A 26903-nucleotide genomic window follows, 5' to 3' on the forward strand; every position below is an offset into this window, starting at 1 on the left:
CAGATAAAGATTAATTCATTTAATGTTTGAAAATCGTTTTTTTTTTTTTTTTTGTCATTCACTCCTTAATTAAAAGTCATAAAATATGACTTTGTTACCTTTTATGCACTATTAAACTTTGCCAAGCTTCCTTATTGTCATGTATCATTTCAGTGTATTAATGCATGAATTACTCTATATCTGGATAGACACAAGCTACGCAACCTCATTATTTCTACTTTTAAAGTAAATAATTCTTCTATTAAATAACAATTGTAGAATAAAATAATTAATTCGTGTTAAAAAGTGATGAATCATGTACGCGGAGATAGGGACTTATCCGATTGTTCTTTGAACACCCTCGCTTGTGATTGAGGTCATGGAATCATGGAATTCTTGATCATCCGGTGAAATTTTTTTTAGAAAATTAACTTTTTTAATTGTGAATCTTGAAAAACTTCTCCAAAAGCAATGATCAAGAAAGGGCTAATTATTAATTTTAAAAAAATCCTTTTATTCCTTCGAAATCTAACTTTTAATTCCAAATTGCCTTTATTAGTGAGTATGGAGGAAGGGCCTCTTATTTAACCACATCGAAGGAAGATATTTTTGAAGGAATATAAATAACATAGTTATGAGATCGTCATTTCATTCGTAGTTCATCATATTTCTCTTATACAGGAGAATAGCGTCTCTGACTAATTTCATCAAATTTTTCACATCAAGTAATGTATCACTTCTTGTGTTTGGATTTGATCTCGCTTTTCTAATTGATTAAAAGTGTTGTGAATAGGGTTTCTGATTTAATTTCCTAGATGATAATTAGTTTGTGGTTCAATTTTGAAGATTTTATTATGAAGGATGATCTTACTTCCCTGTATATATATATATAGATATAGACGATTTCTCTGACCATATTAAAAAAGTTACTATCAAAATTTCTTCAATTTATTTTAGATCAAGTCGATGGCTTCAAAGACTTTACGAGAATCTCTTGCGATTATTGCACTAAAAGTGGCTCTCTTCATGGCATTTTTAATCATTCCTGCAGTATTTAACGTTAGTTCATATATATGCATTTTGGGCATGAATCCAATTTGTTCCCTAGGAAGGATGCTCGTTAGAGTAGACATTATCTTTTCAGTCATTGTACCAGTTATTATTTTGTACAAAACTTCAAGTTGAGTTATTGGAAGCAAGCTTGTTGGATCAAAAGTGGAGCTATCACCTTTTGGTGCAAGTGTAATAATTCCGTGATTTAAGATAGAAGGCATAATTCATGTTTTCCTGATTTCCTCTACTATCAAATAGGTGAACTGTTTGGTCACAGAACAATTTAAAAAAAGACACCGTACTCCCACTAAGACACGGTGACCTATCTTATTCTTTTAATGCCTTTTGATATACTTCTTGAAATTTATCTCGGAAAAAAACCCACTCCGCTCTTTTACTATTTTCTTGCTCATACGATGTCGTCTTCCAGAGAGTATCTTCCTACATAACAGCTCAGCTTCTTCTATGCTATTTTTTCCCGACAGATTATTGGAGTGTGTTTTTTTTATATTTTTCAGATACTGTATTGAAGCTGAGTTTCTAGTTTTCTAATCTTGCCTTACCTTTTACTTCTTTCACATTATGGTTCTTCTATTAAAATTATTTTAACTACATTAAACATATGTTTAATTGCGTTATTTCGATTATTTTTTTAGTCTATCTATAGCCTTATCCAATTCTAGGGAAGTCCTCTTTATCAATTTTGTGTTTTTCAATATCTTCTTTCAAGAACCTATTTCCTATTTTATCTTCTAAGTGAGAGTCTGAATGTGAGTTCTTTATGGTCTCAACTTCCATTATTCACTATTTTAAAAAATTTCCTTTTTTGTGGTCAAATCCTTACTAATAATTATAGGATCTATGCTACTTTTTTTGGTTTTAGTTCACCACGTTTCAACATAGCTACCCTTATGCTAGTATTTAATTGCATTAAGTATTCCCAAGTTTCCCTCAAAATCTCCAAAACGTTTCAATAATTTTAAGTGCTATTCTTCTGGATAGTTGATGGACTCAATTATCAAATTTTCTTTATCAAAAAATAGATTCAAATCCCCAACAATTATTATTTGTACGTTCCCAAAATTACTTAGTATGTTGTATATTTCTTGGTAAAATTCCGCTCTGTCTTCATTTGAACCATAAATATTTGCTACAACATTTTTTTCCTTCATAGAATGTAACCTCTATGATGCCAAATCATCCATACGTGAAACTTTTACCTTATAGTCTTCTTGATTGCATGCCAGTCCATTTTCTAATCATGGTCCATGTTCCTTTTTAATTATCAATACAGTTTCTATATTGTAATATTTCTTTTGGTTCACATTTAGTGCAATCTTCAAAACATTTAAAATTTTCTTCATCTGGGTCATTCCACGTCAAGTTTACACAGCCTCACGGCATGACCATCCCCTATTTTGATGATTTTTGGTAAACTGGTGTTTCTTTATGAAATAAGAGAGTGTATGAAATATTAGGGTTCTGTGACTCACTTGGGCCGTTCTAGACCCGCTCAAAGTTGGGTCTGATGTGTTGGACCTGTGTTGTTTAGAAGACCATAATTCCGGTCATAGTGGCTCGATTTTAACACAAGTTTCGTCAAAAGATGCACAAGAACACAAAATTTAACTTATATTTAATCATAATCTTACTTTAATCAAAAATTAAAGTTTGGGGCTTTGGTACAGCCTTCAAAATGGTGCCCCTGCCAAGCATTTTGAACCTATTTTATTTTAATTTTCGTAGAACATGCATCAATATATGTTTTCAAACATATTTTTAAATGGGATCACTTTCAACTAGAGCATTATTTAGCGTATATAGAGCTGTTTTTATAGCATATTGGTATTATTGTTCTATATTTAAACTCGTTTTAAATATAATATACATATTTTCTGTTGATTAATAAAATAAAATATGATTGAGTCAATCATTTTTATTTTAAACTTAAATTATATAACAGATTCAACTTTTGACTCCTCTGATTCACTATACAAGCGAACTCTTAGTGATCGGTCTAATTCGAGAATAAATGAATGAAGTTTTTGTGTACCATAAATGGTTTTTGCAAAACCAAACCTTCCTTTTAAAATAGTCTTTTCTTTTTCATAATCTCCTTCTGTGCAAAAATATATCTTCATATTTTTCATATTGTCCTGTGCATATTTGAATAAATCATTTGGCTTTGTAATTTGATTTTTATAATGACGTCGGAGGCTCTCTTTTGTAGCTTCTCTTTTAATAGTACCACTTACACCATCTGAAGGTCCCTTGTCGTGACTTGTGGCAAAGAAATGCTACTCAGCAGACAATTGAAAGTCCTCTTAGTAAGAATCTTATTTTATTTTATTAATTTGATTTATCTTTTATGCAGACAATCAATCTTCTTTGGACTTTTGGGTGCATTAGCTTTGTTTCTTAGCACCAATTCCTAGTCTTCTCTCAAGCCCCTTCCTTGATTTGAATCCTTACTGGAACCTTCGTCTTTTGACCTTCCATCATTTTCTGTAAATAGCATGGTTTTCCAATCTCTCCTACTTCTTATCAATATCCCGCAGATATTGATGAATAAATGTTTGCCTATAACAAATGTAATAATTTTAGAATGTTCAAGCTATTGAATTTTGTTATCACAAATCAAAGGTTCCTTCCCCATGATACTTGGATGCCTCCAGATAGTTATTTTAAGAAAAGTTACATTCCAATTTCCGCAACACACATCCATCCATCAACACAGATCTAACTTTAAACCCAGAAAATAAATTTATCACTTTATATTGACTCTAAAGTTCACTAGTTTAAGTTATACTATTCATGAATCCTAATTTTAAGCTCCACAGACACAAATGACTTGTTGAAGACTCATAGTAAGTGAGGGATTCCAAGAGAAAAACATTCGAGGGAGTCTTTGAAGCAGACCTCAAAAAAATAAATCCCAGAGGTAAGAGATAGTTCACAAGGAATTCCATAGTGCACATGCACACTTCTTCATTGATGAATACCGATTCCAAATTCGGGATCCTACTGTCAAGAGTGATTTTTTTTCAGACTTTAAATCCTCTCCTCCTTCTTTCACTCTCTTTCTTTAAGCTATGGCGGGCAAATTTATGGTTTTTTCTTATAAGATCAATTCAAAAATGACTTCTATCTTTGAAATATTGGCGTGGCCTTATTTCAAATTGACAACTATAAAGAGTTTTCTTGGGAAGACTTCTTTTTTTTTTAAATTAAAGTTCATGTTTTTAGCTATTCAATGAGATACTTCTAATATTTTTGAACATATTCGTCTTGAAGCTAAATATAAGCCTCTGTTTCAACTTTAAACCATCATAACTTGAGTTATTAGCACGACATTTCTAAACATTTGGGCTTTAAAATATAGTCACATAATGCATCTTTATCTTCAATAACAAGCGCTTACAAAAAAAAATTGAACATTAAAAGTAGAACAAATGTATGGAGTTTTTCTGAAGGCAACGAGGCTAGCAGAGAAAAAATAAGGCCATATTTAGAATCATATTAAACTGTTCTTATATCATTTTTGCTATTGGACAATGTCATTTACTCAAATATGCATATAAAATATGGAACTGTACGTAGTATTGTGTCGGTCCTTATGAATGACTAAGGACTGTGGTCCCATCTAGTCGAGTCCCACTTATCCGGCAATAAATAAAAACTTCCCTTATGACATCACTAGTGTGTTTTTCTTGTTTTTGATTATTCCGTAATACAACAAAATAAACTATATAACTGAGTAAAATATAATTTCCTCGTATTATATAGCATTATAGTGAAAACTTCCGTATATTTATGCAAAATATGTGCAATACTCTTAATACATATGTTATATTGCTTAATAAACCATCGAAAATTCCAAAGACCGCCCTCTTAAAGATCAGTCCTTAGGACCGAAAGGACGAGACTTACGACTGGACTGCACTGTACCGAATAAATAAGAACTCACACAACACTAGTTTTAAGTATATGCAAGGTTAATAGAAATACAAGGTTAGACCATCATGTAATTTGGCTTGTTAGAATTTTCAATCTGATGTATTGTACTGACTGGTGGGCAAGACAGGCAGATTTTAACAAAACACGCCACCATCCATAGTCTATGACATCACTATTCATAGAATTTTCAATTTAATGTATCATACCGACTGCTGGGAAAGAAAACAGATTTTTGACAAAACACGCAACTACTCATTCACTATGACGTCAATATTAAAAAGCGTTATTAACATCATTTGTACACTTGTTATGGCTTAACATGATATTTCCATTAATTTTGAGTATATGAATTAAACAACTAAATTGAGATTTTTTTCTTCTCTTGATTTTTGTTTTTACCACAGATTATCACAGTTTTTATGACAAATTGTTTTTGAATGTGAGTCGTTATTTGTTTTGAGTTAGAAAGTAAGAAATCTAGAATAAATAACTATATCTTTGAATAATTTAATTTTTTTGTTTATTGTTACACATTAAGATATGATAACATTAATACTATGTTCATATCACTAACAAGTATCAGAAAATAAGAGAAATTTACTTCATTTCAGTGTTCGCACGCATGTATCCTTACAATAGCCAAGCCCAGTCACCGTTTATTGATTATAATTTATTAATGTGCATACTACAAGCATTTCATAATATATCCCAATGAAACGAAAATACACGTATAATAAACAAGAATAAATAATGCAAGGAAAATAATTTTATAACCGGAAATACATACATATTTTAGTAAGGAGACGAAATTATTGGATTGAACCATTTAAAAACTTGGTCATGTCGGGTTTTCAACACCATGAGAAGAATCCCAATTGTACATACATATACAGGTTGCACGATAGAAAACTTGGGGTTTGGAATCCGAAATTTTAATAGGCTTAATAACGGAAACTATGGGAAATATATTAACTAAACTTTGTTCATATGTTGGCATATGCAGTGTCAATTTTAATTTTCCATTTAGTTTTTATTGACTTTTGATAATGGCCTTGATTTGCCGCTGGAAGCTCTGAAAGCTTATATAACTGTGGCTCACAGAGTTACAACTATCATCACCAGAGGCCTTGAGAGCTTCGACATATGGTATCCTTGTCCCACAAGCCCTGCCCTCTACATGCAACCCGAACGAAAAGTTGAGAGGGTTAGCATCTGGTGAGTATTTTGGCCACATTGTTTTCGGATAGAATGGAGCATTGGTCTCCAAAAAGGACTGTGTAGATTTTGCTGTTTGTGCCGGTGCACTATCTTGTTAAAGCTCGACTCAATGTCAATACCTTCATTAATGGCCTTCTTGACTTTGTAATTAGTTAACCTGCTTGACTAAGTCAAGTTTCAGATCTCTGTTAGTGTATGTTCCGGTAGAAGTAGAGCAGGAATTTCGATTATTTTGTATTTTCGTGAGGCCATTTTTCGATTGATTGTGTTGATTTTTTAGAAGGGATTGTCAATACAATCAGTTTGATAATAAATTCCTTATGTGAGCTTTTCTTATTGATATATTGTCCAGATTATAACTACACAGCCCGCTTATGTGAAACTTGAGTGATCAATATTTTTTAAATGAATTAGTCTAAAAGTATCCATTGAAAGTCTGAATGAGGCATGTCTTAAGATTAAAATAATAGCTTTGGTTTCACTCTAAAGATGGGTTACGTACTACGTATATAGCTTATTAATTACTAAGAACTTTGCATATTATAAATTCTTCAAACCTCTAAAATGTGTCTTTTTTGTGAGAGTGAAAAAAAACATGATAATTAAAATTTTGGAAGCACAAAAACTACTAACGTTGCATTTTCTTTTCCACAAACAAGAAGTATATTATTAAATCAAAAAATATCTTTCTACGCGGAAAGGGAGACTTGTTAGATTTGAAGGTTATAATAAGCAAAGTTCTAAAAAATAAGTTAGTGTACACTTTATATGCATGACGGTTGTGTTAAGGCACGTCAAGTCTCTCCAAGACTCACTTGCGTCATTTGTATGACTTAAGGCTAATTTTAGTGGGAGGTGAAGGCAATATATTAATTTTAGATACATTGAATAAATTCCCTTTGTCAATATTTCAAAATTCCAAATAACAAACAGTCAACCAAACAAATCAATGATTTACAGATTATCAAAACTTCAATCATCAACTTTGAAAATGTTTTAAGAAAAAAGCATTTTTCGTGGTTGAAATCAAATTGAAAAAAGATTAGTAACCAAAACTTTCAGATTCATTGGTTATTGGGTAATTTATGTGACCTATGACAATGACTAAGTTACCAGCCTTTTTAAATCAACAAGGTCAAATATTAATTTTTTATATCTGAATTAAGAATGGCAAAACTCTTGAAAATAGCCATGGTTAGTTCATAGTAATCAGTCTAATAGATATGAGTATTTTTTTAATGTATTTATTTGCTCCTGAGTGTAAAACTCATTTGAAACTTCTTTATGTGGAAGTGTACACTACGCTGTACATTCAAAAAGTTGACTTAAAAAAGATCCAAATCAATAAAAAGTATTTCATTTGAGTATATACATATTTGGTACTGTATCTAGCCAAACTATCATACAAGAAAATGAAAGAATAACGTATTTTGTTTCCAAAAATAAATGGTATGAAATTTCAGTCAAGTTTTTCCCTCTGAAAAAGGTATTAAGGTGATTTATAAACTGAATGCATTCATATTGCATATCAGAAATTCGGGGATATATATAATAGATTAGGCTATTTTTTCCTCACGTAATGACGCTACAAATACTGATTTCAAAATCTGTTAAGTATAATACCGCTATGAAATATGTAGTCAATATCCTGTGACCACTATAATACAAGTATACCGAACAGCACTACCAAAAATCTACTAATTCCTTTAAGTTTTAAAATCAACTATTTATGTAATACATTAGATTGTTCCATTTTCAATTAATATTTATAACCCCCCGCACAAAGTCCTTTTCTGCTGAGGAGAATAAAAAAGCTGACTTTGGCCAAGTTTGAGGCCTGTCAGGCTATTTTAATTTGAAAAAATGGTAGAAAGTGACTATTTTTACGCCTCATGTAAAGTCGCAAATGTGATTTTATTATTCGGTATATCAGTCATAAATGTTTAAGTGATAGTTGTTGAACAAAAAAGAGCAACATTATCTAAATATTTTGATAAAACAAAGGAATCTGAAATAATCGAGCAAATCATAAACCCTTTTAATTTTTTAAAAAAGGTGCACAATATTTTAAAAGTGGAAATCACAACTACATAGTATTGATGTATGAATAATCATAAAATATAATATATAAACTTTTTCGACAAGGTGTTTATTCAGCAAAGTTTTCGTGTACAGAATTACAAATAATAGTGAAAAGGAATAAGCTGTTGTCGTAGTTCCAAGATTTGAGACAACGCTATCCCACTTAAATATACATTTACGCTGTATTTTGTGTCAGCTGTATATTTTTCTTCTACTCATCACGCTGTTATCTTTATTGTACATCCCAACATTTTTTTCCAAAAGGAAGAGAAAACAGACCAAAATCATTTTTTAGGAAGCCAATTCTTCCCAACTATTGAATAATAATTGTAAATTTGTAGGGAATGGTTCATAACTGAATCATAAGAGACAATTCAAATTCAACCAATTAATTTTCCGAACACTGACAAGGAGAAATTCACCATTACAATAAAATACAGTTTAAATTTATTTATTAATACGGAAAAGCACTGTCGTGTATCTTATTAGTGTTTTGAACGTCGATTGATTGAATTTGAAATAAGCTATTGCTGTTAAGCTCTGGACAACTCCTTACTATTGAATTTACTAAAGAATTATTCAACTGTGGGGAAGAACGGGCCAGCTAGCATTTGATTTTCTGTCGTTTTAAAGGACTAAATATTTAAAGATACGGATATTGACTGTATTAGCCATGATAATTCAATAGTATTTCATTTTTGGAATACTCTTGCTCTTTGGTAAACCGGTATATGTACATAAGTACGCATTCAAGTAAAAATTGCACCGATAAGCAAATCGGCCGATTACCGATTAATCAGCTGATACATGATACTATACATGCTTAGAGATGGAAAAAACGCAAAAAAAAAAAAAAAATAACAGCTTTAAGATTAGAAATAAACATGGTATACTTCTTTTTTTTTCTTGGTTAATAGACCTTCAAGGTGTGAACATATATCTTTGTATGATGAGTGCCAGCATACTTTAGGTGTATTTTTTTAAATATATAATAATATAGATGTGTTTAATTATAGTTATACAATATTGTATCTGTACTAATACTTTTTTTTAATGTCTAAGGTTTTCCTCGTTATAGCAGTAATTCATCTTCAACCCCCGAAATCATACAAGTCCTTACATCAGTAGTACTATGTGTCCTACTCCTGTAATCTCCCTACCCAAGCCTAAGGATACTATACCTATATATGTACGGTGTAAAAATTTACCACTCAGTATCCTTTTAGGTAAAATAATTTATGTACAGGCCAAATTTAATCTTTTTCAAACATTAATTTAGAGGAACAGAAACTATGGCTAACTTATTGTATTGATGCATAGATAGAAGAAAAATTACTTTCTCATTTCACTCTACAAAATGCCCATACCTCCACATGCTACCTTCACCTTAACCTTCTCTATTCTCATTTTGAAGAGTATCTTATTATGTGTGTTATCTCCGCCAACCAAGTTTAACGGAGGTGTAGTTTTTGCTTCTGTTTGTTTGTTGGTCACCAGTATTAAATCAAAAGTTAAAGATACATCTTTATATAACTTGTTAATAAGATTATATATGGTCACAGTATGAGGCCATTAATTTTTTAGAGGTTTAGAGGAACATAGGACTAAACGTTAAAAATACATCATCGACAATAAATTTGGAATATATAGAGGTACAGGTAGCAAATTGGTGATTTCATGAAGGTTGAATAAAGTTGTTTCATAAAGCAAAAAACCCAATTTATGAAAAATGACTACAGGCCGAAGTTTGCACTATAGCAAGAGTCACTTATAGTTTTGAATATTATTGCTTAATTATCTAATAAATTAAATCAATGAAGGTTAAGGTTTTTTTAGTATTGCCCAATAAAAATTGAAAGTCCTAACCATTTTTCAGTGTGCGAGTTACTTGTAATTAGTTATCTGAACAGCGTTTTTTTTATTCTGGAAACTTAATGTGCAGCCTTTTCCAATTACAAGTTTAGCCTTTTAGTTAAAACAAAAACATTTTTAATACATAACTAGATATCATTTTGACAATTATTTTGTAAGGAGTAAAGTGTGTTGTCATAATCTTAAGATTTGGCCATGATCTTTTTATTTTCAAAAATCCAGTATTTTATTTATGTTCATACTCATATGTGGGTATATTTTACTGATTTGTATCATTTATTTTTTGAATAAGTTTCTGGTACGCAAAGACGGATCACTATGAACAAATGCCTACATGCAATGAAAATAAAAATAATAATCCTTCACGTCATTTTTATTGATAACCCTTATTTGTTCAAATATTATTATATTTTGCAATATCAAAAGTGAGTATTTTTATGTGGAAATAAAAAATGTCACTCCGGTCTGAGTATTGAAAAAAAAAATTATAGGGGGAGATCAATTTGATTTATATTATTACTTGTATTGTTCATAGCTCTATTAAGGAGTTAGTAACAGCCTTAAAATATTTTAAATCTGCCTATTAACCAACTAAGGAATATAATGCGTAATAGATAGATAGAGATGCATAATTAGGAGCTCTTAGGAAGTGAAAAATGTATTAGCAATCAATGTAAATTGAATGTCCCACCTTTATTAAAAGATTTAATTTAAATGGATTTCCTTATTTCTCATTTCCCGGTAAATTGTCTTGTATTAGGAGCCCAGTAAACGATTTTTTCAATTATAGGTTCAAGTTTGTAAATAATAAATATTGTAAAATTAAATTATATTTTAAAAAGAAAGAATACATTTTAAATTAGTCTTACCTAAAGAGACTCTAAGGATAGATGCAACATACATATAAATAGAAAAAAATTATCACCTTGAATACTAATAGCTTATAGTAATGGTCTACTTGTGATAGCTCATCTGTTTTATTGAATTTCTATAAATTAATTTGATTTTCTTCGGCTGTTGTCATTATGATTTGGCTTCAGAGTAGTGAACTTCCTTATCTACTACATTCAATTATGTTTTTAAAAAACCTAATTAAACATTCATATGGGTACATAGAAGACAGAAAGTTACATTGAAGATTTATTGTGGAGTTATTATTTTATGTCTTTATTGGACTCAGAGTAGAATTGAGGAACGACATCGGAGAAGTTATTGCCAATGTCCTCGTTTATTACTTTTCCCCTTCCCCTCCTCACAGCTGATTGTTGGTGATCTAATGAAACGTCATGACAGCTAAGCTTCTCCCCTCCAAAATATTCTTCGAATTGTCAGGGTTACCATGTCTATTTTTGGTTTCTTTTTGCTAACATATCCAAAATACAAACGATTTTCATAACAAGCTATGAATATCTTTTTACTTGTGTAATTATTAGGCATGGAATTGGTAAAAAAATATTATAGTTTTATTCTCTTTGAATTGTACAAATATGTCCCAACCCTAATTTATTTAGTCATACCTAAATAGGAACTATGGAAAGAGGTAACCTGCTGGCTCAAATAATAATGACTCAAAATTATGTACCTCAAATATTTTCACTCATTCACACACCCTCGATCCAAACTTTAACTGAGGCCTTTTAATGCTAATTTTTTGTTGAGTATCACAAAGAGATGAAAAGAGAAGTTACAAAAAAAATTGAACATAAGCTCCTCGTCAATAGATATTTTCAAATATTTAAAATAAATAATTGGCAGAAAAAAAGATTACATCGAAGAAACAACTTTATTCGGAATTTGAATTCTATATATAGTCTACAGAGCAAAATGACCCGAAACAATATATATGTCTAAAAGCACTCCAAAGACATCCCACGTCTCTTCAAAGTGGACAAGCTAAGAACACTAGTACATGATCATAGATGGGGAAAAGTCAAAAAGTATCCTTGAAAAAGAAAAAGGATAAAAAGCACATTGGTCAACACAAAAATTGAAAGGGTTCAAATTAACACAAGGGTAAATAAATTATTTGTTATTTACTTCAGATTATGTATAAACTTGTGGTAAGGTGTGCGCAAGACAAACGGGGCATGGACTACACCTGACAAAAGGGGTATGACAAAAAGATGCTCAATAAATTAGGTCACATTTTTATAAATAATATTTACTTACTTCAAGTTGAACAAATTAGTTTCGGCCTAAAAATTCTAGACAGTTCTGAGACCCTCATAATTTTTAGTGGACCAAACTAATTTGGTCCTTTAATAAAGTTATGTCTGCACTGGTCTAAAATAAAATTGTTGTCCATTGGTCTTATTTAAAAATATGTCTAGACTGATACCATAGATCTTTGTACTGGTAACTTTTTTAGAGTTGCCCCAAAGAAATTGTAGTAAAACTAATTTACAAATTTCAAAAACCCTTAGCTATTTACGAAATATTAAGTTTTTACACCTAATTTCGCGTAAAAAAGTATCATCCTGACGAAAAAAAAACTCTAGTAAAAGCAAAAATTCCTTTATTTTTTGGGTAGACCCACCACCCCCTGAGGACACCCCTGTAGTGGCATGTTGTTTATTTCATTACCCCAAAAATTTCTAAATTGCCCCATTTGGTTTAAATTACCCCTATTCTCCGATCACTGCTAAAATGAATAGTTGATGACGTAATGTATGTTTCAAAAATGTGGGAATAGGAAAAATAACCTCATTTGAAGTCCAATGTCTAAAAATTTGAAAACGATTAAGTTCGGCCTTAGATCTGAGACCACAACTTGGACTAAAATATTGGTACCAATTGGCTTAAAAAGTTAACATAAGACCAAACAGAGAAAGAAATTGGTCTTTGACCGAGTCTAAACACTATTGGAAACCGCCGAATAATTCACAGAGAAAAAACCCTAGGAAAATACCAAATAAACTCCAAACTCCTTGAGTAAAAGATGATTTGAAGGAAACCCGTTAGTTTCCTTTTGTTATCTCCAAGATTGGTTTCTTGATCTTTTAACTGTCTTTATTCTAACATACTTTGTACATTAAAAAAATTCTTTTGTTGTTCACTCTGTAGGAAGTCAAACCTAAAAAGTAATGGTTTTATTATTTACTTTCTTTTTTATTTTTTATTATAGATAGTATAAGAGGCCTTTGAACTTAAAAAAAGGTATTACTATTATATTGTTAAAATGGGTTTCTTTAGTTTTGAATGTTATGACCATATCGAAAAATAAAAGCATAGGTAAGGTGTGCGCCAGATAAATGGGTCATTGACTATACTCGACAAAAGAGGTATGATCAAAGATTCTCAATGAATTAGGTCAAGTTTTATTAATAATATTTACTTACTTCAATTTAAAAAAATTGTTTACGAAAGTCGGTCATCTTCGAGGCATAAACAATCAACTTTATAGATCAAAACTAGTACTGAAAGACGTTCAGTATCCATCCATTGATAAAGGTGCCTGATAGGTGATTATAAAAATTGTAGGCGCCTTGACACCGGGGATATTTAATAAACGTCTATGGGCTATTGTTTCATTGTATTTGATAACTATCCTCCAACATTACATATGAGGTAGTTAAGTTTACGATGGTAAAATATAACCCACGGTATAACTCACAAACATAAAAATGAGCATACACTATAATTTGTTATCACTTGTCATTTTGTCTAATAATTTACCCCCATATCAATATTCTCAACGTTGATTAGTTGACATTAAATTAGCTTTTGTTAACAATTCTAAACAATTATAGACAATAATTTCATAGTTTGGAGGCTATTTAAGAATTTTGGGTTTTTTTTCTTTTAGTTTTGGATGAAAGGTTTCTGGATTGATATTGTCGCCTCTAAGCGACCTAACTATAGCTGACTTGAAAACAACTCTTTTACATCGCGATTTTAAGTACTAATAAAATTTTTTGTTCTTTTTTAATAATATAAAATGGAAAATGATGAAGTTTTCTATTTGTTTTGGGCGAAATGAGTCCATTTTGAGAATATTAAATAGGTATGCGACATGCTTTTCGCTTTCGGTTTACTATATAATATGTGATATTCGTGCAAATAATCTTGGAATACTTTAACTGTTCTGGGGCTTGGTATGTATTGTTTGTAAAAGTTAGTGCTATGAACTAAGAAATTGTACAGGGGATAATTGCATGATGGACATCATACTTTACAGTTTTTTTCGATAAAGGGATAAAATAAATGCTAGGCAGCTGAAAAATTTAATAGTGTTTATGGTAATGATATTGTAATAGGCAATCACGGTTTTGTCAATTACGTTCTAGTAATTTTTATGTCGAAAATACGCCACGTTCTGAAAGGTCAATTGTCATGGAAAAAATTATTGAAACCGACTATTCCCACCGTTATTTAAGCACTGTTTTGATTGTCAATTTTTAAACATTAATGGAAAAAGAGCTTAAAAACTTTTTTTTAAATTATAAATTTATTTTTACTATACTTAAAAGTTATATTCCTTCTTTCTTCAGTTGAACTTATAGCGTGACCATAAGATTTTTATTTACTAATATGGCAAACTGACTCATCGATATTTTTTTCTCATTCTGTTCCATGACTCACCGCAATTGGCTCTGAAAAACGAATACATATACAATACACTTGATTTTCATCCAGATTCTTTGCATATAACCCATGCACATTACTGTTTCATAAATTTGTTGCATTTAAATATATATACATAGTATTTAATGCCGTAATCTCTTGTAATTGTGTATACACACAATAGGATCACCATTATTTTTGTTCCTCAAAATTGATGTTTGAAAAAGGTAAAAAATTAAATATATTTTGCTTGTACATAAATTACGAAACAAGGAGTGCGCATTTTACTTCCGCAAAAAAGTATTAAAGGGATTGACCCATTCTAAGTGGTAAAACTTGTACAACGTACATACATAGGTTACCTAAATGTATTTCACTCTTGAAAAGTTATACTCCTCACTTTTGTGGTTTACAAAGAAATTATATATAAAACACAGCGGCTGTATAAAAATAAATATTATTATAAATTTTTAAATTCTTAAGAACAAAATTATTGTTCGATCTCAATTTATTTTTTTAAAGCTTTATTTTTTGGAGTAGGTAGTAGAATTTGTTGCGGTTTAGGCTTCTAATATCTTACATATTTACAAACACTTAAGCCAATTGTAAAAGTAAATAAATGAGTGAAAATTTGTCTACCCGCATTTCTAAATTAATTCTTTTTTAATATTGTACCCTAGTTTTTTTCCATCCCGTTCTTGGTATTTCGCTTTTGTCGTTGACCCAAATTTGAATACAGCGATAGATATCAACAGCCATTTCATAAAAATTTGAAAAAAATTGAATTTACCATGTTTGAAATTCTTAAGGTCAAAGATTTGATCCTGTGACCACCTCAAGGTTAAGGAGACATTTTATTGTGTAAAAGTATAAATAATTGAATAATTAATTTGTAAAGATCTACACATTCACGTTTAAAATAGATTGATATCATTAAAAACACAAGAGAAATAGCTGTTTAAAAACATGGGTGCTACCCTCGAGTTTGGAAATTTAGGTACCTCTAACTCCTGATATGGAGATCAAAGAACACTAAAAAAAATTATTTTTGAACTTTTATTCAATATTAAGCTATTTCCAAAATTTCAAAAAGATTGGAGATTTTACTGTCTAACGAGTGATCGATTTGACGTGAAATGAACCAATAATTATATTTCTCATCTACTTATCTCTTTAGAGCATTTCTATTGACGTAATACATTGCGTCATAATTGAGGGAGATAAAATCAACAAGTTTGCGAGAAATATTGACTAAACAACATCAATTGACTTTATGAATAAGAAAGACTGTATTGAATACTACTTGGTACCAATGATAAACAGTAACTTTTGAATATAACAAAAGTAATATGTTTTCAAAATCCCTATGAAATGTCTATATTTGCATTTATTTTTTATTGATCGATTAGTGACAAGAAAAAAAGGATAATTAGGGGAAAATATGTTATAAAATCTTCATTTTAGTCGTTAATTTTTTTTCAACAATATGGAAATAAGATAGTAAATATATCCATGTAATAAAATATTTTTAATACATTCTAGGGTCAAATCTATCATTAACCTGAGCAATGGCGTCGCTAGCCACTTTTTTGGACTTGATGACAGTCTCTTTTGGCAAATTCCGGAATTTATCCCGGATCTTGGACATCACGTAGGATTTTGTATTGTAGGAGGATCTTTTGGTCCCACACAAAAAGTCTATAAAGCTGAGGTCCAATGACCTTGAAGGCCAAAAACTGGGTCCAATAAACTCAAAAAAATTGACCTCATCTTGTGATCAGCAGGCTGTTTTCTTGATTCATAATTAGGACCAGACTCTTCCAATTCCTTCCTGATTCTCCAAAGGAAGGATTTGTCTAGGCTTACAAAGTTTGTAACACCAAAATTGTCTTGTTCGATACGGATCACAACAAGGACACTCTACCTTTTCCACGATTGTAGGATGAATACTTTTTTTAAACTGGCGCCAAACTCTTTTGGAAAGCTGCCAAAACAGCAAACAACATCCTACCTGTTCATACACTCAAAATTCGTTCTTGAACAATAGTATCACGCTGTATATATACATATATTTTAATAAACCGATTAATATTACAGTGTTTATAATTCGTAAATGAAAGGTCTCATTATTGGGAAGAGGTTGTGTGTTTACACTACAACACTACAACTTTTTCGTGTATCTACCATGAACCATTAGTGTATAATTAGAGGATGAACATAATATGTATCCTGGAAATGAACTTCTATGTCATGAAATTCATTAACTTCTGAAACAGGAAATTACTATAAACATACATAAATAGAAATATCGATTGATCGATTGAGTCGAGATCACTGTCCCATTACTCCAATAATATATCCTTCGTTATGAGATGCGCTGCTTTGTTGCACTTTAATAAGTTATTTCCTTATTATTGAAAGATTGCGAAAATTGAATTTCAGCTATCCCCTGTTGCTATCTCCAATTTCGATATAGAAAGAGAAAGAATGGCGAATGGACAAGCTTATATAATAAACCCTAATATTCTTCTTCTATTAAAAGTTCTGCCAGAATGTGACAACGGTTTTCAAAATCATCCTTCTCAACTTTTCTCACTTAAATATCTGTAACAAATTTCAACTTATTTTTTCCTTCAAGGTGTGTCTGCCTTGTATGTTTAAACAATAGCCAATACTACTCAAGTTACAAATTCAATAACAAGGTTAATTTACACAGCACTATGATTCAATTAACAATATTTAAATTGAAACATTCTAAAAAACGTTTCAAAGTTACACAAACTTATCTACACAAACACAAAAGCTAGCCAGAATGATTTTTCTTAAAACTGAGTGTGGATTACATTTGTATTCTTTGACGAATTATCCTCAATTTCTATGAACAAATGATTCTTATTAACCCTTTGGAGTCTTTGCAAATTGCACTTAAAATAACCAAAACTGATTCCACAAATTTGAACAGACTGCCTATGATTGTCTCAAATTTGTCTATGAAATATTGACTTGTTTTTATACATAAAATAAAAAATTGAATTGGAACTTATTCATTTTCTTTATTTATCTTCAAGATTGTGTTAATGTTGACACACCACATATTTTTTCAGTAAATCATAGCTATATTAATATATTTTGGGCTACTTTTAGTATTCTTAAACATCAAAATGGTCCAAGGGTGGTCAACCAAGAAAAAAATTTACTACATTTGAGAAATATGGGCTAGTGATGTTGTTTTAGAACCAATCTAGTGCCCTTTGCTTTATCTAGCTCCATTAATTTGCACAAAATGGCAGTTCATTTAAATAAGATCTTAAAGTCAGCTAATATGTAGGGGCTAAAACTTTGCTACACATATAATGAACTGATTGAACCTATTGGTTGATTAATCTAATTCAAATTTTGGTATATTTTGTATTTTATGAAGTTATTGAATGTTTAAATTCATTTAACAACACTCTTATTGGTTATTAACTCATATAATCTTCATTGTATCTCCCAACCTTTTTTCAATAAATATTTTAAATAAAAAACAAATTTCGGAAAGTAAAAAAAAGTTGAAAAAAGATTTGAAAAATAGAGTCAATTAGATTGAGATAGCTAAAGAAAATATAATGGTTAAAAATAGGTAAGGTATCATTGTGAAATTTATTCGTTATTATTCTTATAAACGGAGCTGGGATACGTATTAAACTAAAGCTAAATAACATAGTAACGAAACGCACTTGCTATGACTTACGAGTAGTGATGAAAATCCTGTATATAATGGGTATTTTCAAAAATAAAACCGAAAATCAACATGGTAACCTGATAATTTGAAAAATGTTTTGGAGAAGTTAAGGAATAATACTCCTGGCGTTTCATTAGATCATAAACAATCAGCTGTGACAAGGGAGAAAGGAAAGAAGGAAACAAACAAGGACATTTGCTAGAATTACTCAAACGTCGATTTGCAATTCTACTCTAAGTCCAACGAGGACTTGCAATTATAACTCCGCTACAAATCTTAAGGGTTACGCTCCGTCTTTTATGAGCAAATACGAATGTTCAATCAGGTTTTGAATGTATTTAGTAAAGGATGTTCACTACTCAGGAAATGCATAATAATGGCAACTGCTAAGGAAAAGAAAATTCATTTTTCGGATTACCAATTCCAAAAAACCGGTCCAGCTAAAAAAATTACTGGATATATATCACTACTTATGAGCGTGGCAGAGGATTCAAATTGAACATGTCTGCCTTGTAACGCTTTTGCCTTGTGACGCTTTCGTCTTGTGATATTTTCACCTTGAGACTTTTTTGCCTTGGATAATATTAGAGGGAATACAACTTCATCTCAGTTACATAGGTTTGGTAGGGGAACTTTTACCGCTGTATTCCAGCTTTGACAAATTAGAAACAAAAAAGTAAACAAGCTAGACAATCCTCAATTTACCCATTAATGATGAAGGGGCATTTAAATACCCAATCATATATTTCACCATTACTTCGGAATTTGTTTAACTAAATAGATGAGATTTGTACCTGTGGTTCCTGAATACGTTGGTAATAAAAAAATTATAAAGGATGAATATTATTTGGTTAATAATTCTTGCATTATCGGTCAGTTTGTTGTTTGTAATCGCGTCCACGATTTGTTCAAGGATAAAAAGTAAGTCATTTAGTTTTTTTGGTATAAATATCATAAGTAACTACTTTAAAATGCTGCATCCCTAACGACAGGATGTATATATCTCATTTAGTGTAGAAAAATTACATGCATAATTATAAATACATTTATTTTTTTGAACAATAAAATACGATTGGTATTATGAAATCCCTTTGTCGAAAAAGAATTATTTTACTCCTATACTTTTTATAACATAAAGTTCCTACATTTTTGCTTTGATCGTCTCAATTGCAGTTTAAAAGCTGATGAGAAATTGGGATTCCTAGAAACTCTATCAGATAACAATATGGAGGTAATAAATCTTGGATTCCCTGAAATGGATGGGTCAGATCATGACAATTGTGAAGACGACGATAGCGGTTTATACAGTCTCCAAAGGGGTATTATCTCAGCTCCCTGTTTTCATCGTCACAGTGATGGCAATGAAGAGTAAATAATTAGTAATACAAAAAACGAAAAATAGATGAAAGAGATTTAAAATGGACGAAAAAAAGGAACAGATTTTCTTATCCCTAAATCTTTCAAAATCGAAGAAATATCCCTCTCATTGGAGAATCCATAGGAGTATTTTTGTTTTTCTTTGACCAGAGCCTGAGAGATTTTATCATTTTTGAAAGTAATAGGTACGCAATCCAACACGACATCACCTTGGATTTGAAATGTTGATGAGCTCTTTGTTTTTATTGGTGGCATTTTTTTATACAGCATATCCTCTTCACTGGATAAGAAAAGATACTGATTCAACTCTGAAGCTGTTCCTCATATTTTAGCCAATAATATTAGTCGAGATCGATTTTTAAACATGATAAACATATTCATTTTATAGACAACACAAAAGTCGAACAGTCAGACACTACAGCGAAACTGAGGTCATTCTTTGAGGATTTAGACGCCTGAATATTCAGCAATAGACGTAAGTATGGTTTCATATTATGGTAAACATCCCGCTCAATAGTTCATTTGTAGAAAACTTATTCGTTTTTGTATACCTCCAATATCTTGCGAATCTGTTTACCAATAGCCGTGATTTTTTAGGAAAATATCATCAACAGCAATCATCACTACTCCATTGTGAAGAATCATTGACTTTTATATGCAGTCAATTTCTTCATCAAAAGGTCATGAAATCTCTAGTTACATCAAGATTGGGATACATCAATATTGATAGAAATAGTTCAAGATGGGATCGCGTCCATGAAAGTCTACATAAATATCTGAATATGGTATATCTTTGTTAAATACTTCATTAATTTATCATAATCATATTGTGCTATGCTAGCTTCGATCCTTCACTCTTGTCCCTCGGTAGTAAATTATCCTGCGAATTATCGTGTTTTTATATTTTATACGTATTTTATGGTTCTATATGAGAACCAACTTGTTTCTTTGTGGCAATTAATCTTCCTATTACTGGAGGATTTGGGATCGCAAAAAATGGAAGAAAAACATAGTTACAACACCATTCCGAAATAAAGAATCCTATTTAGTGGTTAATATATACAAGACCCCTATTAATCTATAAATTTGTAGAGCTTTGAGGATTAAATAGGATAAGAAGATCTTCACAGTTTGATGTTTCAAGTTGGAATATCATTTATTTATGTAATACTAACTATAATTATTATTTCACAGTTAATTTCAAACTTATACAAACATAGAAAGTCAATTTCTAGGATAGGACATTGAACATCAGCGACAATGAAATATAAAAGTAATTACTTTTTTATAGAGCGAGTTGAAATACAAGATATTAATTTTTGTTTTCGCAAATATAAATTATAAAAATTGAATACAATCACGATTTTATATAACTATATCAAAATTTGTATTAGGGTGTCTCATTTTTGTATGGTCTATTAATTTGATTTTCTGTTGTGTATTTATGAAAAAAAAATATGTTAAAATATATATTTAGTTTTCAAAAGATGTATTGTGACCTCTCAAGCTATTTAAAAATGACATATTTAAATTGAAATTATCTATTTTATCTACTACTAAATCAATTAAGAGAAAATTGACACCTTGAAATGATCTTACAATGCAAACACTTGAAATGTTGACAGTGGCGTACGTTGAAAATGTTCTGAGAAAAATGTTTTCGTATTTTCATTTTATCAAAAATACAAGCCCTGATTTTCGCAGTTGTAAGTTAAGTTGTATCTGGATTTACGAACAACGAAGAAAAACTGCCTGAATGGTCTCAAAGGGGGTTTTAGCGTTAAATGGTGTGCAAGGTTTGTCTAACATCCGTATCTTCGGATAAAAACTTGGATATGGTCCATGGATTCGAACATGTAGATGTGGAATTTATTTCAGATCATTTTAACTCTTTTTATTGTATGTGAAGTATGATAGGATGAAGACAGATTTTATTTCTAAGTGTTTACCATTAGTTTTTGATTACTCTTTGTATAACATATCATATTAACGACTTCAAGGGAAGAAATTTAGGAGATCTCAATGTTAATAGATCTATAACATAGAAATATGAAAGTTATTTTTGTGAGTTTCACGAAGTAAATCAAGTATTCCTGAATTTGAAAATTTTGGTAACTTATTATATTAACTGTTTCTGGTTTAATTTGAAATATAGATGACTCTCATTTCTATAGTAGAATCACGTGATATTTTATCCTCCAATACCGTAACTTTAATCAACAGTTCATATGTCTCGCTCCCGCTTTTTACACGTACCCGCTCGAAGCCGATCCCTACTTATGAGTTATGATCTACTCAAAAGTCATAACTCATAACTTATGAGTTATGACTTTTGAGTAGATTTTATATTTTTGTAAGGAAAAAAGGAGAAGGCTGGAGTAAGACATATGAGCATGGTACTAGAAAATTAATCCTTTATCAATATCAGCTACCTGTTATATGATTTTGGGAGGAAAAATGAATTATTGCTGTGAAGAGGAGAACATTCTACATTTAAATCAGCACTAATTTAGGGAAAATATTTTTTTATACTTATATATTTCTATTTTATTACACCTTTTTTTTAAATACACCAAAGGTAAACGAGAATTCTTCTAATGTGATCGGTGTTTTGGTTAAAAAAAATGAACGAATGAACGTAAAGTATTAAACAAATGAGTTACAGAATAGATTTTTTACAGAAATAATTGAATGAACGAAAAAGTTTGATCAGTTCCAACCCTAGACTCGATTCATATATAAGTCATTTAACAGAGAAAAGGTCTCAACTTGTACTCGAAGTGAAGGGAATTGGACTGGAGCTAAAAGACTCTAGATTTCACCATGACTCTTGTTGCTAATGAAGTTGATAATTAAATATGGTTGTATGGTTTTATCTATAGACAAATATGGCATTCATAAAACGATTTAATAATTATTAAATACGCAATAGATATACCCTATGTAGATCTAGGTACAATATGTCAATATATAATGCAAAAACCTGTTGTATATAATATTTCATTTCTTGTGACTATTTTTAGTGAAATCAATATTGCAGGAATGAATAATTAATCAATCATAATGACGAAGAAAATATATTCATAAAACGATCGAGATTAGAAACATTGTTTATCGTTTTTGAAACAATGAAACAGAGTGGGTAATCTTATTCCAAAGAAAGAAACCAGAATAAGTTCTACATAGGATAATAATATTTCTTCAATAACACCTTCATGTTGTGTGTACAAAGGTAAAATAATCAATAGTATTTTGTTGCTGTAGTCTCTATACATAATATTAAATTGTGCTCGCACGCATCGCATAACTAAGTAACCTCTTGCGGAAGAAAAAAACAAAAAGTATTATAATCAAAACTAGAAACATAAAGACTGAACAGACTATAAATACTCTGCGCCCCATACTAAAGACGACACTGTTGGTTATTCATTGGGATGAGTCGTATTATATGTTTCCTTCTCCTTTCTGGAGTTTTGGTCAATGCCGGGACTCCAGGTACCAAGTGGAGTAAGTGGGATTTTTTAATCAAATTATGATAAGTGCCTATCATCTCAATAATGAAACGATAATCATTTTTTTATAGTCAACTGCAAGACCCTTGGTTCAGAAAAATGTTTTTATACAAAATTGGAATCCATAACTACCGAAATTGGAAACCCTGGTACAAATGACGATGTAAAAATAGAGATATGCTCTGATTTTGAAAAGACAGATTGTTGTACAACTCCTGCACTCAAGGGTTCTTTCTCAGATGACTGGTCTACAGGAGATACTGAGACATGGGGATCCAGTTATTTTGGAAAGTGTAAGAGCAAGAAGTATTTGATCAAAAAAGCTCTTATCGTTACCCTTTCCAAGAATGGAAAGGGACCTCTAAATGTAACTGCCATTACTATCGACACAATTGCTCCTGAGAAAAAGAGCAAGGAGCCAGAAAGATTTAAGTGCAAAGCTTTTTACTTGGGCGGAACAAATATTAAGCAAACTCAAATATGCCCAACTGGTATACAGCATCTTTAAAACTGATTATTCAAAATTTCTAACCCGTCAAATATTTTTCAGGTCCATATGAATTTTTGAAATTCAAAAATGCTACAATCAAAATTGGTCCCGATGGTACAGATGATAGTGTTAAGTTGAAGATTTGTTCTGATGCCAATGATGTTTGCTGTGAACATAAATTATCACATAAATTGAAAGATGATTGGCATGTCAACAAAACTGAGACATGGAAGGCAAAGAGCTTAGGCGATTGTGGCAAAAAGCTATATAAGGTTGTATTATAAAATTTATTTTTGGAATATATAATAGATTTTTTTTTTGTAGATAAACAACAAACCCATCATTTCTGTATCAAAAAATGGGAAAGATGATCTCAATGTGGATAATGTAGAAATCACCATGATTACAAATGACGATAAGCCAAAGAGCATCGAATATGGTTGTGGAGGATTCAAATTGCAAGGAAATTGCAAGACTCAATCACTTTGCAGACATACATTCAGTTGTAAAGATAGTAAGATATTTGATTTTGTATCATTGTTGTTACATTATTCTTTTTGAACAATCTAATAGGGAACATGAAATCTGGATCCTCCCAACGACCTTCTAAATCTCCTAATTCAAATCCTTCTTCATCTTCTGCTGGAGGCAATAAACCTTCCTTCTCTTCAGTTTTACAAGGAAACAGGAATAATGGAACAAAACTTCCTCCAGGCATTCCATCGGGATTCCAAAAATTGAACAAACCTTTCCGTTCCTCATCTGGATAATTAACTAAATATATATGCAGATTTAATCATAGCAAAATAATCATAATATCATATTATTATCGACCTGATTCGACAAACCGTAATTATTGAAAACGTATTTCCGTCGAATTTAAATACATATATTTATTATATATACCAACTAATTGTTTATCCTTCTTGGGTACTTTGTATCTAACACTTGATCCTATATAATTCAATTATACATCTTTTTAAGGAGGTAAAACTTAAGGAAAGCAGTACATATGTTACAAATCAACATAAACAACAAAAAAGTTTAGGATTTTCTTCCCTTGTAAGGAACGTTTTCACGTCACAGCAACATTGTTGTTGTCGGCCATTCTGGGGAATAAAGAACCAAGCATTATAACAATGGAACCCCTTTTTTTTAAATAAAATATGAAAGAAATAGTAAACTGTTTGATGTCAAAATAGGACCAACAAATAAAAGGATTTAAAGCTTAAAAATTAAGCATTGTGTAAAAAATGACTATTTAAAAAAAAATTATAATATATTTCAAAAGTTTTTTTTTAAATTTTCCCCGAAATTGGCTTACACTTCCCATTTTTTTCAATAGTAGAAAATCGCAAAGTATCCTGGATAATGAATTTATTTAATTTAATTATATTACTTATATGACCTAAGTTAAGACTAATATAATGCATAGCCATTATCGTGGATTATCCTTAATCTTTTATTTAATAAATTATTTTTTAAGTGGCAGAGGAACTTTAATTCTAATTTATTAAATATTTAAGAAGCTTTTTGATTTAATACATTAGTAACCTTTGGGTCTTTACTTGGATTATGTCTTATCACCCAAGTGACTTACTAATATTGGCCAAAATTAATCTACAGAGCTGTCTTACTCCACCTTTTTTACTTATTAGACTAACCTTATTTGGTAGTTTAATAGTGAGTTATAAAAAGTTGTAAAAAAAAGCTTTAAGTAAAAAGGAGGATATTCAAATAATGGAGCAGTTATACTTTTAATCCTAACTTTTTATCTACACTGTTTGGAAAATAAGAAAATAAATCACCTGATAAAAACCAAATAACAATGCAAACGCCGTGAACATATAAAGCAACACAATAAAAAAATTGAGAATCGAATGATGATTGAATTGGGATTTAGTAAATAACGGTTTATTTTTTAACAGACCTCATATTTAAGGTGTCTAAGATGTGCTGAATGATAAGATTCTTCCCTGTTTAATCTAAGATGACATAGCAGAATTTAACCTTAGTTCAAGTGATATTATTGAACAAAAAGTAGGAATGATTTACCCTTGATGAAAGAGGAAAATTGCATATATTGAGTGCATCTTAGTACACTCTAAATTTATTAAAATCAAGGTACACAATATTTTTAACTGATACAAAAAATACTAAATAATATATAAAAAGAACCATTTTTGACTCATAATATCATATTGGGGTGATACATGAAGCAAAAAAAAAATTCCAATTTTAATACAACCAATCCAACTTTGCTATTAGGTAGCCTTGTATACGAGGGATATCGACTCTTTCGAGTTAAAACTGTTATAAGTTATAGATGTTATCTTTTTTGGGATCATCCCTCAGTCCGGGGGTTGCCTGCGAGTCTTCCCCCCTCATTAATCGCAACAAACTCACAACCTTTACCTACATGCTTTCAAGATCCTACAAAGAGCTATTAGTATTTGTCCGAATAACTCGAAGGCGAGATAATAAAACTATTCGAACAGCATAGCTAGAAAGTATGTAGGGAAGATTTTGAATTTATCTTTTAAGGAGTGGGGAGGGGGGCTCGTAGTCAATCCTTGGGTTTAGGAATGAGCCCGAAAAATTCAATATTCCTCTCCCCCTACTCCAAAAAGTAATTATTAATTCACATGGCTTCGCTCAATATTCTTGTCGATATAAGAAAAGAGATATAAGAAAAAGACATATTTGGACATCCTATTTTACAGGATCTACTCAAGAGAAACATTGATGATTTTACCATTTTCGAAATTTCAACAAATAATACAGGAATTAGTAAAGCAATGCACCGAATAGTGGGAGTAATTGTTCCACAAATATTAAGACTATTCCAGATATAATTTGTTTCTAAGTTCCTTAAACTAATATTTTGTTATTTTGACATGTTATTAATGTTAAATTATATTTGACCAAGTGGGTATTGTTGTATTATATTGGTATATAAATAAAATCAACACGACTTTCCATCAATATATTTTCTTCATAACATGTTCGATCAAAGAACAATTTCATCCTATTTTCATATAAAACTTATGGGCGAATGAGAAATTATATTTAATTA

General features: G+C 30.6%; 1 protein-coding gene across 1 annotated transcript; it reads left to right on the forward strand.

Annotated features, from left to right (window-relative positions):
• Nucleotides 1–22404: 22404 nt before the first annotated feature.
• On the forward strand, nucleotides 22405–24736 carry LOC121116918 (uncharacterized). The gene is made up of 6 exons (XM_040711231.2): nucleotides 22405–22778; nucleotides 22849–23332; nucleotides 23409–23828; nucleotides 23888–24099; nucleotides 24152–24341; nucleotides 24401–24736. The coding sequence occupies exons 2-6, from the start codon at nucleotides 23260–23262 to the stop codon at nucleotides 24595–24597; spliced, it is 1092 nt and encodes a 363-aa protein (XP_040567165.1). The 5' UTR covers nucleotides 22405–22778; nucleotides 22849–23259; the 3' UTR covers nucleotides 24598–24736.
• The last annotated feature ends 2167 nt before the right edge of the window (nucleotides 24737–26903 follow it).

Source organism: Lepeophtheirus salmonis, chromosome 1 (assembly GCF_016086655.4).
Source record: "Lepeophtheirus salmonis chromosome 1, UVic_Lsal_1.4, whole genome shotgun sequence".
Taxonomy (NCBI): domain Eukaryota; kingdom Metazoa; phylum Arthropoda; class Copepoda; order Siphonostomatoida; family Caligidae; genus Lepeophtheirus; species Lepeophtheirus salmonis.

What these genes read in the sequence shown, in the direction of transcription:
- LOC121116918 (XM_040711231.2), top strand. Translation starts at nt 23,260, where the DNA reads ATGAGTCGTATTATATGTTTCCTTCTCCTTTCTGGAGTTTTGGTCAAT. An exon ending in AACTCAAATATGCCCAACTG is followed by an intron (nt 23,829 to 23,887) that starts GTATACAGCATC and finishes AATATTTTTCAG; the next exon opens with GTCCATATGAATTTTTGAAA. An exon ending in GTGGCAAAAAGCTATATAAG is followed by an intron (nt 24,100 to 24,151) that starts GTTGTATTATAA and finishes TTTTTTTTGTAG; the next exon opens with ATAAACAACAAACCCATCAT.